This window comes from Pongo pygmaeus, chromosome 16 (assembly GCF_028885625.2).
Source record: "Pongo pygmaeus isolate AG05252 chromosome 16, NHGRI_mPonPyg2-v2.0_pri, whole genome shotgun sequence".
Lineage (NCBI taxonomy): Eukaryota > Metazoa > Chordata > Mammalia > Primates > Hominidae > Pongo > Pongo pygmaeus.
In genome coordinates this window covers 71,904,233-71,924,437 of record NC_072389.2, presented here as the reverse complement: position 1 = coordinate 71,924,437, position 20,205 = coordinate 71,904,233, and the positions used below count along the sequence as shown (strand labels likewise).

The window sequence follows — 20,205 nt, the reverse complement described above, 5'->3', positions numbered from 1 at the left end:
AATTATTGCTTTAAACAGCATGAAAGAGAGCAGTATCCTAGCGCCCTTTCCACCTCCAACCCTTTTTAACTCACAGCACAACTACCTACTTGGTTCAGCTTCGGATGAAAAGACTCGATATAAATTTTGGCAGCTAATTCTTTTCAGAGTTCCAGGATCAGGAAAAATAATCCTCTCTCCTACCCATGTCACCTATCATGCTGTCCTTGAGAACTTAAAGCTGACGCATTTAAAAGTTTAGTTTTGTGTTTAAATTCTTTTTTTTTTTTTTTTTCCTGAGACGGAGTCTTGCTCTTGTTACCCAGGCTGGAGTGCAGTGACACGATCTCGGCTCACTGCAACCTCTGCCTCCTGGGTTCAAGTGATTCTCCTGCCTCAGGCTCCCGAGTAGCTGGGATTACAGGTGTCTGCTACCATGCCCGGCTAATTTTTTGTATTTTTAGTAGAGACAGGGTTTCACCACATTGGCCAGGCTGGTCTCGAACCCCTGACCCGAGGTGATCCACCCACCTTGATCTCCCAAAGTGCTGGGATTACAGGCTACAGCCACCGTAGTTTTGTGCTTAAAAGCCCAGTTTTGTGCTTAAATTCTAAAGCTTCTTCTGTCAAGGGATTCTCCTTCCCCTTTTGGTTAGGAACCTTTTTCTATAAAAAAGGACCACAGAGTAAATATTTTTCACTTTGAGGGCCACACAGTCATCTCTTTCACAAGTAACTACTCAAATTTACCATTATAGCACAAAAGTAGCCACAGACAACATTTACACAAGCATGGCTGTGATCCAATAAAACTTTATTTATGGACACAATAATCTGAATTTCCGGCAGGGCACAGTGGCTCATGCCTGTAATCTCAGCACTTTGGGAAGCCAAGGCAGGTGGATCACTTGAGCCCAGGAGTTTGAGATCAGGCTGGGCAACATAGCGAAACTTTGTCTCTATTAGAAATACAAAAAAATTAGCAGGCATGGTGGCACATGCCTGTGATCCCCGCTACTTGGGAGGCTGAGGCACGAGAATCTCTTGAACCTGAGGGGCACAGGTTGCAGTAAGCCAAGATTATGCCACTGCATTCCAGCCTGGGTGACAGAGCGAGACTCGGTCTCAAAAAATAAAAATAATAATAAATTGAATTTTGTATAATTGTTACATGTCACAAAATTTTGAAAACTATTCTTAGCTTGCAGGCCATACAAAAACAGGCAGCAGGCCAAATTTAGCCCATGGACCAGTTTGCTCACACCTGTGTTAACTGCTTGTTGTTTTTACCCTATGTTAGTGTTTTGTCTTTCTGACCCAATGCTTAACAGAATTTGTAAGGGGAAAACTTTTTAAAAATTTGCTTGCTTTCAGTACTCATTCATTCTCCCCATCTCCTGGTAACAAAGCCCCTCCTTTTCATTTGGGACATGCTCCTCCCCAGCATCAAGTGTTTCTGCCAGGGTGTTCATCAAGAGGCGCCATCTGTGGTACCACAGGGGTGAGTGTATAACCCAGGGTGGCCCACCAGGCAACACTAGTCCTCTGGACACAGTGAATGGTCCAGCCATGGGCAAGCACTCCAAGCAGAGGCAATTTGCCAATCAGTGGTTCAAGCGCTGATCTGGATGCTGGGGAGAGTGGGTGGAGTACTTTCTCTGGGATAGGGAGCACTAAGGACTAGATGTGTCTGGGGCTAGTGAGGTCCATCCTGCCTCCAGTGAAGAGAATCTGACTGAAAAGGTAGCCCACACAAGAATGAGCAAAGCTGAGAGGTGACCTGAGGCCATCATTTCAACCTCATATTCATCCCTGCCTTCCGACCTCCTGGTGACCCAAACCATACATTCCCTTTTCTGATTAAGTAATCTGCAGTTGGGTTTCTGCCACACCAAAGAATTCTGACTAATAATCTATGTCACTATGTCACATCGGATTCTATCTGAAAGTTGGCAGGGTAGTGATTCATGCACAAAACAATGATATTGGCTATGTTCCACAATATACAAGAGTCATTTACAGATATGTCTCTTTCCCATTAGACTCTAAGCTCCTGGAGGACACAATTCATTTATGAGCCAATTTTATGCCTAACAAGTAATTCACCTAGTACCTTGCACTTGGCAGGTATTCTATAAATATTTTACAAAATGAATTACTTCTCTTTGATGGGGGAAAAGACTGAGGAGGTAGGCGAATAGACATGGAGGAGCATATACCTGTACCTACCCATGACTGTCAGAATGTCACCCAGAGATTTCCAAGAAACTTAACACTCCCCAAAGGGGTGACAGCTCTATACCCACCCCCTGATCAACAGCTCACAAATCACATACATCAGGCTAAACCACACAGATTGCTTCTCCCTTTGAACACCCAGGGGAAATAGAATACAATGTCCTGTATAATAACTGAACAAATCACAGTGGACCAGTTGAGCTAGCCAGAGCTTCGGCACTGGGAATGTCAGCTGAACTTATTCTGCTCAAGAAGTCCTGCTCCATTATGGCAGAGACAAATCACTTCAGGAATGAGGGTGAGAACATGCTTGCCTTTGGGTTCCCACCTGGTGCAGACATATTAGAAATGTAGGAAAGCTACCATGTGTACAACCAAGGCAATGTACCAAACTAGGACCAGGACATACTCACCCAGTTGAAGAGAGATAACCGAAAAATGTTCAAGAGGCTACTACCTAGGTGGAAAAACAGTAACTAAATGGTACCTGAAAACAGCTAACCTTCCTCAAAATACCACGAGGCACTTCTTCTCACTGAAAAATTCGTAAGTGCAGCAATACCTACCTTTAAATCACTGACATATTCCTAAGAAGAAATGTATGAATCAAATTGATGTAATTTGCTTGCCTTTTTCAAGATTCTATGAAAACTTATATTTGAAGAATCCTACCTACAGTGAATGCTTTGAAAGAGCAAAACATTGCCCCCAGAGCACCTTGTGTTATAAACTATTTTTGTACGTTACTTTTTATTAGAGCAGGGCACACCCAGAAATCACTTTCAACCTGGACTAGGCAATGGACTACCAACTAGCCCCCAACACTGAGCAGGAGAGGATGCTGTCCCTTGATATCTGCAGACTGTGGTGAGAGTGGATTCTTCAGAGGCACTGACTCTGAACCCCTCTGGGAGGTCACTGAGCCCATGCCTACCCCCTAAATAAGGCTAGGAGAGGACAGTTGGCCCAGCAGCAATAGCACTGTTAGAGTTGTGCACCAGGGAGCTATTTTTCTGCCTGACTGAGCCAACCTCCCAACCAGAGTAGCCTTGGTTCCTACCCTACCGTGGTTTGTAGGATCAGCTTTTCAAAGGACTCTCTGAACTTCACTTGGATCCTTCTTTTTTTTTTTTTTTTTTTTTGAGACAGAGTCTTACTCTGCCACCTAGGCTAGAGTGCAGTGGTGCGATCTCAGCTCACTGCAACCTCCGTCTCCTGGGTTCAAGCGATTCTTCCACCTCAGCCTCCCAAGTAGCTGGGATTACAGGCGCACGCCACCACGCCGAGCTCATTTTGTATTTTTAGTAGAGATGGGGTCTCACTGTGTTGGCCGGGCTGGTCTCAAACTGCTGACCTTGTGATCTGCACACCTCAGCCTCCCAAAGTGCTGGGATTACAGGTGTGAGCCACCGCTCCCAGCCAGATCCTTCTAATGAATAAATTTTTAGAAGCTTAAACCAAGTCAGGCTGGTTTCTGTTGCTGGTAATCATAAAAACCTCTACCAATTTATCTAAGCAACAGGTAAAATGTATTAAGTGCCTACTATGTGTCAAGTACTATTCTAAGTGCTTTGTATGTATTAATTAATCTGCACACAACCTTTTAGGTAGGTTCTGTTTTCTCCATTTTCCTGAGGTTTGCAGAAGTTAAATGACTCATCCAAGGTTACACAATAAGTAGCACAGTCACGACTTGAACCTTCAACTTTATCATTGTGATAGAGTGGGAAAAAATGGGCCACCATATTTCATAGCTCCTCCCAACAAGAGATGGAGACTTCACTCTGCTTTTTAAATCTTGGCTTGAAACACATGACTTGCTTTAGCCAACAGGGCATGAACAAACTTGACATAAGCAGAGGCTTAAAGGGTACTTGAGTAGTAGGGTTTACCCCCTCTTGCTACTGGAAGAAACCAGGGCTTTAGCCTCACAGAGGATGGGGAAAGAGGACCTGCCAACCCACAGAAAAAGTAATAAATTGTGTAAGGTAATAAATTATTATTTTAAACTACTAAGTTTTGGAGCCTCATTACATAGCAAATGGTAATTGAAATAATCAACCCAAGCCTAGCAACTCATGCCTGTAGTCTCAGCACTTTGGGAGGCTGAGGCAGGAGAATCGCTTTAGCCTAGGAGGCCAAGGCTATAGTGAGCCATGACTGCACCACTGTACTCCAAGCCTGGGGACCAGAGTGAGACCCTGTCTCAAAAAGAAAAAGAAAAAAACCACTAAGCTATCTCTAGCAAATAAGTATCAACAAATAAGAACAAATAAAAATTTGAGGCAGAGAAAAGACCTCTTTACTCTTCCCCATTTTTCCTAAAGGACAGAAGAAGAAATGAAGAAGTTGAAATTTCATCAGTGAAGAATATATTTAGACCAGAGGTAGAACTGGCCATGAGGAAGCCCATAGACAGGGACAAGGAGACTGCTCTCTCTCATTTTCACCTGAACTCAGGTTTCCAGGAATCATCTACTCACTGTGCTGCTTGCTCAGGAATTGCTGGTGCACAAGTACCATTCCACAGTCCAGGCCTTACAGTTAATTCTTCCAGGGCTTCTGGAGAAGACTTGTAAACAACAAGAGTCTGAAATGCTGAGCAGCCAGGCCAGCCCACACAGAAGTCCTTCTAGTGACTTCCCTTTCTTTGCTGTGCAAGTGGTAACTCTCCATCAAAGACATCTGTTCAGAGACCCATCTGGCTCACAAAGCAGCTCTTCATGCCAAAGAGCAACAATTGGTGAAGCCAAAAAAGAAAGCCCTAAGCAGGTGGGGGCAGCACTAGGCGGAAGGGAAAAGAAAGCTGGTTGTTCCAGGAATGTGCTGAAACCTCCCTCTCCTTGGAATGGAAATAAAGTTAGAGCTCTTCATTGAAAAACATAGGGCATGATCCACAGTAGGTACACAGTAGAGAAAAACACAGGACTAGAAAGAAACACTGTGTGAAGAGTAAGAGACATGGGTCCTTGGCCCAGTTTCACTGTTGACTCCTGTGTGTTCTGGCACAAGTTAATCATCCATCCATCCATGTAACAAACCTTCAAAGAAGAACTGTTTTCTACTATCATCTTCAGGACTGAAGATATACATGCAGCAATTAGACATGTTCTCAGATTTGAAGAAACTTACAGGTTAATGAGAGACAAACATAAGAACTACATTTTACACATATAGAAACCAAAGCTCAGGTTTTAATCTCTGGTTTTTAGTTTCCTTATAAATTATATAAAGAAACGGGGAAGGCAATTAGCATGTTAGAGCTTTCTATACGCAAAACACTTTGCCAGTTGCTTTCCATATGTAATTTCTTAATCCTCACAGCAACCTCTGAGTAGGCATGCGGACTCCACTTCACAGATGATGGGATGCCTTTACTCCACCAGATGCTCCTACAACACTGACCTCACTCATCCTTGCATAGTGGTAGACTGCACATGTCAATCGCAGCCTAGAACACAACTCCATGCTTAAGAATGTTCATTCCTCCTCTCCTTTCAGCTACTCCTATTTCCTAGAAACTAATACATTAAAATATTCTAACATGGAACTCAGAGGTCTTAATAAGCCACAGATTAAGGACTAAACTGCTAGAAAAACTGTTTCCCCCTCAAACCAATCACTACCTCTTATTGATACTTTCTTGTCAGTAGAAAGAGGACAAGATGGCAGCCAGTACAATTAGAAAGCAGGTGGCTTTCTATATTTAGCATTTTTTTTTTTTTTTTTTTTTGAGACAGAGTTTTGCTTTTGTTGTCCAGGCTGGAGTGCAATGGCACGATCTTGGCTCACTGCAACCTCTGCCTCCCAGGTTCAAGCCATTCTCCTGCCTCAGCCTCCCAAGTAGCTGGGATTACAGGTGCCCACCACCATGCCCGGCTTAACTTTTGTATTTTTAGTAGACGGGGGTTTCACCATGTTGGCCAGGCTGGTCTCAAACTCATGACCTCAGGTGATCCACCCACCTCGGCCTCCTAAAGTGCTGGGATTACAGGCGTGAGCCGCTGCACCCAGCCTACAGTTAGCATTTTAAGTGTATACTTTCATGCATTTTCAAAAACGTTTACACCTGTGAACCTATTACCACAAACAAGATTTAGTGTTTCCATTACTCCGAAAAAGTTCCCTTATGCACTTTGATGTTAAACTATCCCTACCTCTAAACCCTCAGGCAGACACTGATCTGCTATATGTTACTGTGGATTGTCTGTTCTAAAATTTCGTATTAGCAGGCTCTTACACTATGTACTCTTTTGTACAGGGCTTCTTTCACTTAGCATGTTTTTGAGATTCATCGAAGTTATATGTTTCAATAGTTTTATTGCTGAGTTGTACTCCATTGTTTGAGTACATCAGAATGTACCAACTCATCCGATAATAATATTTTTGTTGCTTCTAATTTTGGGTAATTATAAACAAAGCTGCTATGAACATTTGTGTAACAAGTCCTTGCATGAGCAAATGTTTTCATTTATCTTAGGTAAATGCCAAGGAGTGCAGTTCATGGTGGTATAATTTAACAAGAAATTTTAATACCTGTTTTCCAAAATGGCTGTCCTCTCTCTGAATGTTTTTGGGGTTTTTTTGTTTTGTTTTGTTTTTTGAGACAGAGTCTTGCACTGTTGCCTGGGCTAGAGTGCAGTGGCGCAATCTCAGCTCACTGCAACCTCTGCCTCCCAGGTTCAAACGATTCTCTTGCCTCAGCCTCCCTAGTAGCTGGGATTATAGGCATCCGCCACCACGCCCAGCTAATTTTTTTGTATTTTTAGTAGAGGCGGGGTTTCACCATGTTGGCCAGGCTGGTCTCAAACTTCTGACCTTGTGATTTGCCCGCCTTGGCCTCCCAAAGTGTTGGGATTACAGGCGTAAGGCACCGCGCCCAGCCAATAGTCTCTAGTTCTTAACAATGCAGTTTGGTGGCCCAGGTTGAAATTAATAGATGCACAAAACTGAACCGTATGTACAAGCTATAAGCTGGTCATGCAAATTCCAACTACAAGTCTGCCACGGACAGAAATCTTTCAATATTTTGAGAAATTTTCCCTGGAATGAAAGGGAACACTTGTACAACATTCTTCTTTGTGCTTCACTTTCTATTTCTTTTCTCCCCACAAATCCCACTAGGACAAGCTGCCATTACTCCTCTCTCTAGACAGCCCACCTAGCTACTCACTCTACCCCCAATGCAGTGTTTCCCAAAGTGTGGCTATGGACCACAGCATTAGAACCAGCACTTACTTAAGAACCAGTGTCTAGCAGGCACATCATACAACATGGATGAACCTTGAAGACATTATTCAAACTAAAACAAGCCAGTCCCTAAAGGACAAATACTGTGTAATTCTACTCATATGAGGTACCTAGAGTAGTCAAACTCATAGAGACGGAAGGCAGATTGGTGGTTTCCAATGGATGCGGAAAGGGGGAAATAGTGGGTTTTGTTTTTTTTTTTTTGAGATGGAGTCTTGCTCTGCTGCCCAGGCCGGAATGCAGTGGCACAATCTCAGCTCACTGCAACCTCCGTCTCCCAGGTTCAAGTGATTCTCATGCCTCGGCCTCCCAAGTACCTGGGATTACAGGCGTGTGCCACCACGCCTGGCTAATTTTTGTATTGTTAGTAGAGAAGGGGGTTTCGCCATGTTGGCCAGTCTGGTCTCGAACTCCTGACCTCGGGTGATCTGCCCACCTCATCCTCCCAAAGTGCTGGGATTATAGGTGTGAGCTACCACGCCTGGTGAGAGTTGTTAAATGGACACAGAGCTTGAGGTCTGTAAGACGAAAAAAGTTCTGGAGATGGATGGTGGTGATGGCTGCACAACAATGTGAATGTACTTAATGCCTCTGAACTATACACTGAAAACTTGAGAAAATGGTAAATTTTATGTATATATTTTTTACAATTAAACTTTTTTTTTTTGAGACAGAGTCTCTTGTCGCCCAGGCTAGAGTGCAATGGCATGATCTCAGCTTACTGCAACCTCCGCCCCTCAAGGTTCAAACAATTCTCTTGCCTAAGCCTCCTGAGTAGCCAGGATTACAGGCACACGCCACCACACGCAGCTAATTTTTGTGTTTTTAGTAGAGACGGGGTTTCACCATGTTGGCCAGTCTGGTTTCAAACTCCTGACCTCAAGTGACCCGCCGGCCTCAGCCTCCCAAAGTGCTGGGATTACTATGCATGAGGCACTACGCCCAGCTAATTGCCTATTTTTAAATTTTCAGGTCCCTGTGCCCTACGCCAGACCTACTGAATCAGAACCACCCTCCAACACTTGCACACACTGTCATAATTAAGTGACTTCTAACTGAAGACCCGAAAGATCAGTATCTGGAAGAAGTTAGACTAACAGAAAGAACACTAGGAGAGAGGAGGGGGACGTCAAAAAAAAAAAAAAAAATGCATCCAAGAGTCAGCCATGTCAAAGGTGGCTCCACTCAGTGCTCAGCTTGCTCACCAGTGATGTATCACCTAATCTATGGGACTCGTAAGCTGTCCAGTCAGTTCCACCAGCCCACCCTAGTCCACTCATCTCCTCTTCAGCTCTCCTCTCAATACCAGTCAGTGTTGGCAGTGCTGTGGCTGAAGGGACATCACCAATAGCACTATGTTTACCGATTTCCTGTCCTCTGGTTTCATCTTCTTAAAAAGCAACTATACTGAGGTATAATTTACATACTATAAAATGCAGTCACATTAGTGGACAGTTGACTTTCAACGAATGTATATAGCCATGTATCCATCATCATTGTCAAGATATAACATTTGCACTTCCCGCCATCTTGGATGCCATGGAGGCCTGCTGGGAACAGGACTTCTAAAAGGAAATATGTGGAAGGCTGTGGTGCAAGGCCATTTTTGCTGGCTATAAGCAGGGTATTCGGAACCAACGGGAGCAGACAGTTCTTCCTAAAATTGAAATTGTTTATGCCCGAGATGAAACAGAATTCTATTTGGGCAAGAGATGTGCTTATGTATACAAAGCAAAGAACAACACAGTGACTCCTGGTGGCAAACCAAACAATATCGGAATAATCTGGAGAAAGGTAACTCAGGCCCACAGAACCAGTGGCATAGTTTGTGCCAAATTCTGAAGCACTCTTCCTACTAAGGCTATTGGAAACAGAATCCAAGTGATGCTGTACCCCTCAAGGATTTTTTTTTTTTTTTTTTTTTTTTTTTGAGACGGAGTCTCGCTCTGTCACCCAGGCTGGAGTGCAGTGGTGCACAGTCTCTGCTCGCTGCAAGCTCCAGCTCCCGGATTGACACACCATTCTCCTGCCTCAGCCTCCCGAGTAGCTGGGACTACAGGCACTCGCCACCACACCCGGCTATTTTTTTTTTTTTTTGAGACGGAGTCTCACTCTGTCGCCCAGGCTGGAGTGCAGTGGCGCAATCTCGGCTCACTGCAAGCTCTGCCTCCCAGGTTCACGCCATTCTCCTACCTCAGCCTCCCGAGTAGGTGGGACTACAGGCGCAGGCCACCACGCCCAGCTAATTATTTTGTATTTTTTAGTAGAGACGGGGTTTCACCATGTTAGCCAGGATGGTCTTGATCTTCTGACCTCGTGATCCACCCGCCTCGGCCTCCCAAAGTGCTGGGATTACAGGCGTAAGCCACCGCGCCCGGCCTACACCCAGCTATTTTTTGTATTTTTAGTAGAGATGGGGTTTCACCGTGTTAGCCAGAATGTTTTTTGTTTATTTGTTTGTTTGTTTGGAGACGGAGTCTTGCTCTCGTCACCCAGGCTGGAGTGCAGTGGCGTGATCTCGGCTCACTGCAACCTCCGCCTCCCGGGTTCAAGCTTCTCCCTCAGCCTCCTGATTAGTTGGGATTAGAAGCACCCGCCACCACACCCGGCTAATTTTCTGTACTTCTAGCAGAGACGAGGTTTCGCCATGTTGGCCAGGGTGGTCTCAAACTCCTGACCTCAGGTGATCTGCCCGCCTCGACCTCCCAAAATGCTGGGATTACAGGCATGAGCCACCGCGCCCAGCCCCCTTCAAGGATTTAAACTAATGAGAAGTCAATAAATAGAAGTGGATTTGTGCTCTTGAAAACAAAAAAAAGATATAACATTTGTGTCACCCCAAAAAGTTCCTTCATGTTCCTTTAATCTCTCCCTAGACCCCTCAAGGTAACCACTGATCTACTTTCTGCCACTATGGATTTGTTGTTATTCTCTCTGTAATTTCATATAAATGGAAATAGTTTGGGCTGTTTTGTGTCTGCCTTCTTTCACTCAGCATAAATGTTCCTGAAACTCAAAGTTACGTGTATCAGTAGTCTGTTCATTTTTATTGTTGAAGAGTATTCTGTTGTATAGATATACTACAATTTGTTTCTCTCTTTGCCTGTTGAAGGACATTTCAGTTGTTTCTACAAGAAATACAGCTTCTTTAAACATTTGTGTGGATGCATGTTATCTTTTATCTTGGACAAATGCCTAAGATGGTATGGTCACATGGTAAGTCTATGTGTACCTTTATTAAAATAAATCAGTTTCTTTCTTTTTTTAATGTGTTTTGTTGTTGTTGTTGTTGTTGTTGTTGTTTTGAGACTGCGTCTCACTCTGCTGCCCAGGCTGGAGTGCAATGGTGCAATCTCGGCTCACCACAGCCTCCGCCTCCCAGGTTCAAGCAATTCTGCCTCAGCCTCCCAAGTAGCTGGGATTACAGGCGCTCGCCACCATGGCTGGCGGCTAATTTTTGTATTTTTAGTAGAGAGGGGGTTTCACCATGTTGGGTCAGGCTGGTTTCGAATTCCTGACCTCGTGATCCACCCCCCTCGGCCTCCCAAAGTGCTGGGATTACAGACGTGAGCCACTGCGCCCAGCAATAAATCAGTTTCTTTTATAGTAAAACTCATATGCAGCTGGCCAGTCCTGGCTTTAGGCATATGCATATGCACTGTTCACTGTTCCAGTGAACAGTGACACCGGAGACTGGGTAACTAAGTTCTGGCTGAGGCTCTTAGCTGGGCTTCCAGGGTGACTATGACTATTGTCCATCACAGCTATAGGCAATAGGTATAGCAAGACCAAAAAGAGGGTGGGAGTTGCTGCCTCAGCCACCAAACTAAACAAAGACTTTTAATAAAAGAGTTAACATGTTATTAAAAGGCTTTTACACGAAAACAAAACATATAAAAAAGAGGAAGCAACTATCTTTGGATTGTATCTAAAATTCAAAGCACAATAACTAGCAAATAACTTCTTACCTCTGTGCATGATCTTGTGCTTCTCCCTCAGATATGTCAGGCCTTTTATTACCTAGAGGAAAGGGAATGTAAAAGAAGAGAAAAAGCTGGTGATTAGAAAAATACTCAATCTATTTTAAAATACTCTAGGAAAATACTTCATTTATAATCATCACAAATTTGCCTTCCTTGTTTGAGACGGAATTTCACTCTTGTTGCCCAGGCTGGAATGCAACAGCACGATCTCGGCTCACCACAACCTCCACCTCCCGGGTTCAAGTGTTCTCCTGCCTCAGCCCCCCGAGTAGCTGGGAGTACGGGCATGTGCTACCACCCCTGGCTAATTTTGTATTTTTAGTAGAGATGGGGTTTCTCCATGTTTGTCGGGCTAGTCTCGAACTCCCGACCTCAGATGATCCACCCACCTTGGCCTCCCAAAGTGCTGGGATTACAGGTGTGAGCCACCGTGCTTGGGCTTTTTTTTTTTTTTTTTTTTTTTTGAGACAGAGTTTTGCTCTTGTTGCCCAGGCTGGAGTGCAGTGGCGCGATCTCAGCTCACCACAACCACCCACTCCCGGGTTCAAGCGATTCTCTTGCCTCAGCCTCCCGAGCAGCTGGGATTACAGGCATGCACCAACACCCCCGGCTAATTTTGTATTTTTAATAGAGATGGGGTTTCTCCACGTTGCTCAGGCTGGTCTCAAAATCCCGACCTCAGGTGATCTGCCTGCCTCCGTCTCCCAAAGTGCCGGGATGACAAGCATGAGCCACCGCGCCCGGCCCCTTATTTTTTACTCTTTTGTTTCATTTTCTTAACCTACCTTATCAAGCAGCCATCTTTTTACATGGTATAAAGAGTTGTTTTGTTTTGAGACAGGGTCTTTCTCTGTCGCCCAGACTGAAGTGCAATGGCACAATCATGGGTTATGGCTCACTGCAGCCTCTGAAGTGATCCTCCCACCTCAGCTTCCCAAGTAGCTGGGACTACACGTGTGCACCACCAAGCCCAGCTATTTATTTTTATTTTTTTTTTGTAGAAGCGAGGTCTCATGTTGCCCAGGCTGGAGTTGAACTCCTGGGCTCAAGCAGTCCTCCCACCTCGGCCTCGCAAAGTGCTGGGATTACAGGTGCGAGCCACTGTGCCTGGCCCCTGTTTTTCAAGACATACAGATTTTAATATAAAGAAAGTCACTTTTCTCATTCTAATGCGAGAGAGACAATAGTGTATATAGACTCCAGACAGGGAAGAGTCTAGTGAGAAAATACCTCTTTTCTTATAAACTTTCCCCTCATTGACTTCCCATCTTCCTCTCTTGTCCATTTCTTACTGACTCATTAACTTATCAATGAGGAACTTAGAAGAAAAACTTCATAACATACTCACAGCAATGCTAACTTTTCCTAAAATTTGTTCAGGAATTCTTCCAGCTTTCTTCAGGACTTGATCCAGAGAACCTCCATCCTAAGAACGAGAATACCAGACCAGTTAGTGACAATGTTCTAACTATTCTTTCAAGTGATAACTTTCGGCTGAGGCTGAGGCAGGAGAATGGCGTGAATCCGGGAGGTTGAGCTTGCAGTGAGCCGAGATCGCACCACTGCACTCCAGCCTGGGCAACACAGCGAGACTCTGTCTCAAAAAAAAAAAAAAAAACATACACACAAAAAAAACCCCGAAGGCTGGGTTCAGAGAACTTCAGGACAGGTGAACACATGGAGGTTCCTGGAGGGTGGTGCGCCCAGGGAAGGCATGGAAGCTTCGTACCCCACTCCTATACCTTGTCCTATGTGTCTCTTCATCTGTATCCTTCGCAATGTCCTTTATAATAAACCAGTAAAATTAAGTGTTTCCCTGAGTTCTGTGTGCCAATACAGCAAATTAATCGAACTCAAAGATAGGATCATGAGAGTCCCAACTCAAAGCCAGTCAGTCAGACGTTTTGGAGGCCCAGACTGGCCACTGGTGGTGGCGGAGTCTTGGGGACTGAGCCCTCAACCCACGGGATCTGACATGATCATCTGGTAGACAGTGTCAGAATTAAACAGGAGGACACCCAGCTGGTGTCCGCTGCTTAGAGTGCAGAGAAAATCCCTCCACACTTTTGGTCACATAAGTCTTCTGTGTTGATTGTTGTGGTGTGACAGTAAAGGAAAAACACGGTCTGGAAGTTTTTCCCAACATTACAATGAAACCATAACTGCATAAGAAAGTGATACAGACATGCAGAAGAAGGAAGAAGTAATTCTGACTTCACTTAAAAGATGGCATTTGAGCTGAATATTACTCAAAGGATGAACATGATTTCTATACCTGGAAAAGGGGAGGAGAAAAGGGAGAGAAGAACAGAGTACTGCAATAAGAACAAAGCAGGGATGCATCACATTGCTGAGTACTCCTGGGATGATGCGGTCATTTCACTGTTGGTGCATGAAGAGGTGCAATGACAGATCAAGCTAGAAATGGCCGGCTGTGACCAGAACCCCACCAAGGAACCGGGACTTGACTTTATGGAGTCAGAAGTAAAGGAATCCAACCTGCGTGTTTAAAGATGAGAATCACAGCAGCTGAGGGAGACAGACAAGACTCTGGAGGCAGAGAGACTGGTAAGGAGATGAGATGACATGAATGGGGTGCCGGACAGAGGCAGTGGAAAGAGAGCACAAGAGAGGATACAAGTATGGTGTGAAGCCAGGCTCTGCAGGGCTCACATACCAGGGGCTCCCATTAAGGGGTTCTACATTTTAACCTGCGATCTTGAAGAAATGCCTCGCTAAGGGGATCCTGACGTATCAAGGCAGAAATAGGTTAATTTCCCCTGTGGCTTCAGGTGTAGCCAGTTACCACTTGCAACTTTAAATTACTCTCAGAGGTAGACCTAATTCCTGAAAACTCAAAACAAATTTTCTAAAGTATCCTGTCTATATTGAGCAGTTATCATCATCCTCTATCATTTATCAAATGCCTCTGTATATGTAAGAACTAGGTTTTTTTTTTTTTTTCTTTTTTTAAACCTGTAAGATAAAGATAGAACACACTCTCTCCTTAGGGAGACAGAATATATTCATAAGAGGTAAGGCACTTTAAATCCTCCTCTGAAACAAGGCAGGGAACAAACAGTTGAATGAAGAGAACAGACAATGCTACTGATGCTCAGAGGAGGAAGTGATCCTCTTGCCTCAGCCTTCCATGTAGTTGGGACGACAGGTATGTGCCACCCCACCCAGCTATTTTTTATTTTTTTTTTGTAGATGGGGAGTCTCACTTTGTTGCCCAGGCTGGTCTCGAACTCATGGACTCAAGCAATTCTCCTGCCTCAGCCTCCCAAAGTGCTGGGATTACAAGTGTGAGTCACTGCGCCCAGCCAGCACTACCTCTCAACTGACCCTAAATGCAGCCTAGGACAGGGGGCAGCCCAGATAACTGTCTTGGTTTACACTTCCCCTGAGGGTTGGTAAGAGAAATATCTCTATTAAAAAGGAAAAAACAAACCAGGTGCAGTGACTCATGCCTGTAATCCCAAATCTTTGGGACGCCAAGGCAGGAGGATTGCTTGAGGCCAGGAGTTCAAGACCAGCCTGGGCCACATAGTAGTGAGACTCCATCTCTACAAAAAATAAAAATTAGCTGGGCATGGTGATGCACATCTGTTGTCCTCCTGCTACTTGGGAAGCTAAGGCAGGAAGATTGCTTGAGCCCAGGAGCTCAAAGTTATAGTGACCTATGATCATGCCACCACACTCCAGCCTGGGCAACAGAGCAAGACCGTATCTCTAAAATTAATCAGTTAATTTTAAAACAAAAAGGAAACATTGGCTCTCTTCCCTTTAACCTCCACAGAGCTATAAGCAGAGTATAGTGTGAACAATGAAATTACAAAATGTAAGGGGCATAAGCCAGTCAGGATTCCCCAGGGTTGCCTGCAACTAACCACACAACTTTCTAATTCTAGTTCACTGTTGCCAAGTCCTTGCCTTAAGCTGCTGAAATTGTGCTTATTTTTAGAAGCCAATTATTAACTAAGTCAATGGTGCTTTTGTGAAGGTTTTCTATGGAAGAGACAAATGCTTTATGAAAATAACAGTTCAAAAGCTTTTATTCCTGCACAAGAACCATTAACTCTGGGTCCCTAGTTCTCCGGTTGCTCAGCTACCACCTGAGCAGGAATCTACTTCCCCAAAGACAAAAGCATTCCTGTTCTGATCAGGGAGCATTAATTTCCCTCCTTGGGTCTCAAAATTCAGACGGGGCAGTGCACACAGAGCTTATTTCTAGGAAAGATCAGCCCCTGGCTGAGTGCTTTAGAAGACAGGGCTCAACCAATGCTGATGACACAAATTTACTTTAAAACACATTCCCAGGGCCTGGCATGGTGGCTCACACCGCTAATCCCAGCACTTGGAGAGGCCGAGAGAGGCGGACTGCTTGAGCCCAAGAGTTGAAGACCAGCACGGGCAACATGGTGAAACCCCATTTCTTCTAAAAATACAAAAATGAGCCAGGCATAGTGGCATGTGCCTGTAGTCCCAGCTACTCAGGAGGCTGAGGTGGGAAGATCGCTTGGGCCCAGGAGACAGAGGTTGCAGTGAGCTGAGATCGCGCCACTGTACTCCAGCATGGGCAATATTGCAAGACCCTGTCTCAAAAACAAACAAAAACAAAACCCCACGCACCCCCCAAAATTGATCAGAGCAATAGATATGTGGCAAACCAAATATCTCAAAATATAAGTTGTAGAATCTAGGTGGTGGGTTTACGAGTGTACACTTCCTTCAAGTTTTCCTGCATGCTTGAAATTTTTTTTTTTTTGAGATGGAGTTTCACTCTTGTCACCCAGGCAGGAGGGCAATGGCGTGGTCTCAGCTCACTGCAACCTCTGCCTCCTGGTTTCAAGTGATTCTCCTGCCTCAGCTTCCTGAGTAGCTGGGATTATAGGCACCTGCCACCACGCCAGCTAATTTTTGTAATTTTTTTTTTTTTTGAGACTGAGTTTTGCCTTTGTTATCCAGGCTAGAGTGCAATGACACAATCTCAGCTCACCACAACCTCCACCTTCCGGGTTGAAGTGATTCTCCTGCCTCAGCCTCCCAAGTAGCTGGGATTACAGGCATGTGCCACCACGCCTGGCTAATTTTGTATTTTTAGTAGAGAGGGGGTTTCTCCATGTTGGTCAAGCTGGTCTCAAACTCCCAACCTCAGGTGATCTGCCCGCCTCAGCCTCCCAAAGTGCTGGGATTACAGGCGTGAGCTACCGTGTCTGGCCATTTTTGTAATTTTTAATAGAGATGGGTTTTCACCATGTTGGCCAGGCTGGTCTTGAACTCCTGAACTCAGGTGATTTGCTCACTTCAGCCTCCCAAGGTGCTGGGATTACAGGCGTAAGCCACCATGCCCGGCTTGTGAAAATTTTCATAATAAAGTGTTGGGAAAATAATATTCATGACACAAAACTCATGCAAAGACTGTGACAGAGAGAGGTCCAAAGACCTTCAGAAGCTGGGATGTGGCTATCGAACAGAGGTCTCTCTACCTGACAACACCTTTAAAATACTGAAGCTGAGGCAAAGCAGAAGGTCCAAGGGAAGCAGCAGCCCACAGTCAGAATTTTCCATCCAGAGGAAGCCAGGGCAGGGCCTTTCCTGCAAGAGGACCTGCTCAGCAACAAGGAAGGCTGAGAGTGCCCAGAGGTGAAGCAGAAAGCCACTCTGGCTCTCATGGCTGCCTGGTCTTCAGGCCACAGCTGCTTCCTACATGGTCCCATCTAGACGCTCCAGCAGCACCTGAGCCTCTTCACTACCACTGACTGACTATTCTAGCTGCCCTCTGGGTCTATGTACACCCAGGGCCAAAAGGTCCTATGGCAGGCTCCAAGGCCTAACCCTCCCCCACCAAGTCCCAAGCCTGACCAGGTCTTCCCCATCCTGGCCACCCTCATTCAATCACTCAACACATACCACCTAACAGGTGCAAGACACTGTGCTTGGCCCTTGAAACATTTTCCCCTCCCAGTCTCACGCTCCCCACGATAACTCCAGAGACTTGTGCAGGAACATCTCACTATTTCCAGAGAGCCAAATCCATGGGGGGAAAAACTGACCTGCAGTCACTGGAAATGGGCTAAGAGAATGGGAAACCAACTCCAGTCATTTCCAGTGTCATTTTGTCCTGAAGGAGGAGGAAGGCTTGAAGTAAGGGGAGGACATGGCAAGGGCACAAGAGATGTGATCAACATCTATAAGTTCAAAGTGAATAAAGAATTCCAGAATAAGGATGCCACCTAGCATCTCAAAAAAGGTCAATGTAAATGAAGAAGCCTCCTAGTATCTCAAAAGACGTCAACATAAGAAAAATAAAAAGATTGGTTGGGCACAGTGGCTCATGCCTGTAATCCCAGCACTTTGGGAGGCTGAGGCGGGCAGATCATGAGGTCAGGAGTTCGAGACCAGCCTGGCCAACATGGTGAAACCCCATCTCTACTAATGATAGAAAAAAATTAGCGGGATGTGGTGGCACGCACCTGTAATCCCAGCTACTCTGCAAGCTGAGGCAGGGGAATCGCTTGAACCTGGGAGGTGGAGGTTGCAGTGAGCCGACATCGTGCCACTGCACTCCAGCCTGGGTGACAGGGCGAGACTCTGTCTAAAAAAAAAAAGAAAGAGGAAAAAAACCCTTTGTCACCCTAAAAAATAAAAATAAATAAAATTAAAAAAAAAAAAAAACAGAACACAAGAGACCCAAGGGATAAGAAACAGCTCCCTGAGGGGAAGCCAAGACCCAAGCAGAAAATAATCAGCACCCCAGGCCAAGCACTAGGACCAAGCCAGAAATGTTCATATACTTCCCACAGAGAATGCTCTGCTCTCACTGAGGAAAGAGGGAACAAGCACTTTCTCTAACCTTTAGATGTGCAGAAGACGTTTTTAGGATTTAGGTTCCATATGGCACCCATAAATGTCGGCAGATGCTTATAACAGTGGATGCAGTACTTCGTGATCATTACAATGAAGAGAGCTTCAAAATAATGGAGGCACAAGTAGAGAATCCTCCCAGGAGGGTTCTTCTATAAAGTTCATTAAGGCTGCGCACCAGGACCCCTATTCTAGAGGTCAGGGCAGGTCTAAAGTATCAGGAATAAAATGGGGTAGGAGCTGAGAGACACAATATTGGACTGAAAGCACAACAGCCACCAAGTGTGCAGACTCACATCAGCCCTCATCTCTAAGCCATCAGCCCAGGGAGAATAAAGCAAAGACTAATACTTGCAGAATTCCCTAAGTTGCACAGTGTGTTGGAAGACTTATATCTGAAGAAAAGGAGGGACTCCAAGAACATAGTGGTAAAATGACTGGCAGCTAACATGCATATAATTAATTAGCCCATGAATGCCCTCTCTCTCCATTGCCCTCTCCTTCCACTAACGTGCATCATGCAGAAACCCAGAGAAACCCTTCAGGCTGCCCTTACAGTAGATTATGTCATCTTCATAACCCCAGAGCCTTGCACCTAGCATACAGCATTGTACACAAGAAATGGATTTAAATTATATTTACCAGATTTTACTTACATCACATCTTAGGGTAATCAGAATCAAAAAAACTACAAGAGGTGCTCTAGGTACACCCACCAGGAATACTGCCCACTTCCTTCAAGAGAGGCAAGGACCTAGAAAGGAGGCCTGCCATCTTGTGAATATCCCAAGCTCTACAGTTAGACTTCCCAGATGCCCCAGATAGTGATGTGGATCCCAGGAGCAGCAGGGAGGCAGCTGGTCACCTCCCAGACCAAAGATTAGGCCAGAGCCACCCAACTCTTAAGGCCATTGCTCCAGAGGCTGAGAGGGTGTCACATACCATGTGCTCCATGCAGATACTGATCTCGCCATCGCTGTAGAATGCACCATAGAAACCCACGATGTACGGAGAGTTGCACTCATGCAGAACCTGCAGCTCCCTTATGATCTGGTTCCGGATTGCGGGTTTGATCTCCAGATGAATTAGCTGGAGAAAGGTGGAAGAAAGAGAGGTTTTATGAAAGAAAGAGGGAGGGAAGGACGAAAGATGTAGTCTTGTTAAATGTTTAAGCTCTTAAAGGTAGAGGGAGGAGAAACAGGTTAAGTTGTTACAAACAAGTTTCTGCTCAACCAAGAAATGAGTGTCATTGTACTAAGGCAGGCATTGGCACTGGGGGCTGTCCCAGCTGTGCCTCGTCTCCTGGGAGCCTAGACAGGAACAAAGTTAAGGGACGGCTTACTCCAAGAGAGGCTTTGGAGCTCAGATATGAGGAGAAATTGACCTTGAGGACTTGGTTCACACCCAAGAGTTGTGAAAGTAGAAGGGTATGAGGAACTCAGGTATGCTAACCTAGGCCGCCCAAAAGATTCTTCCTTGAGCTCAGGAGCCTGATGTGGTTGAGACTAAGGCAAAGTCTAAGGTGCTACCTTATGTCACCCTAACATTTTCCCTTGTTCCAGCTGGGGAGACAAGTAACAATCACATTAAATAGTTACGTAGTAAGGTTGAACTTCTAAAAAATCCCACAGACAGCGAGTGTCAGAGAACATGGATGCAGTGGTTACCAGTGTGGGCTGGGGCACCTAGTAAAACCTAGACAAGAGGTGGACCTAGAAAATGAGCACTGTTTGAAAAGGCAGAAGGAACAGCACACAAAAAAAATTATGGGCACAGGAGTGAACACCATGTGCAAAAAAACATTGAAGAGCCCAACCTCTCTGGAGCAAGCGGCTGTATTCCAAAAGAGGACCAAGGGTAGATAGGAAAGGGAAGTCCAGCTCTA

At 45.1% G+C, this 20,205-nt stretch overlaps 1 protein-coding gene and 1 pseudogene across 1 annotated transcript in view; one reads left to right on the top strand and one right to left on the bottom strand.

The window, feature by feature from the left end:
• MAP2K1 (mitogen-activated protein kinase kinase 1) overlaps window positions 1-20,205 on the bottom strand; it is a 101,840-nt gene that overhangs the window by 33,241 nt on the left and 48,394 nt on the right. The window contains exons 3-5 of the mRNA XM_054451869.2: window positions 19,263-19,409; window positions 12,799-12,876; window positions 11,436-11,487 (exon numbers count right to left, since the gene is read on the bottom strand). Of these exons, the coding sequence (XP_054307844.1) occupies window positions 11,436-11,487; window positions 12,799-12,876; window positions 19,263-19,409 (277 nt within the window). The remainder of the gene's footprint in view (window positions 1-11,435; window positions 11,488-12,798; window positions 12,877-19,262; window positions 19,410-20,205) is intronic.
• Window positions 3,017-9,366, top strand: LOC129014505 (large ribosomal subunit protein eL33-like; annotated as a pseudogene).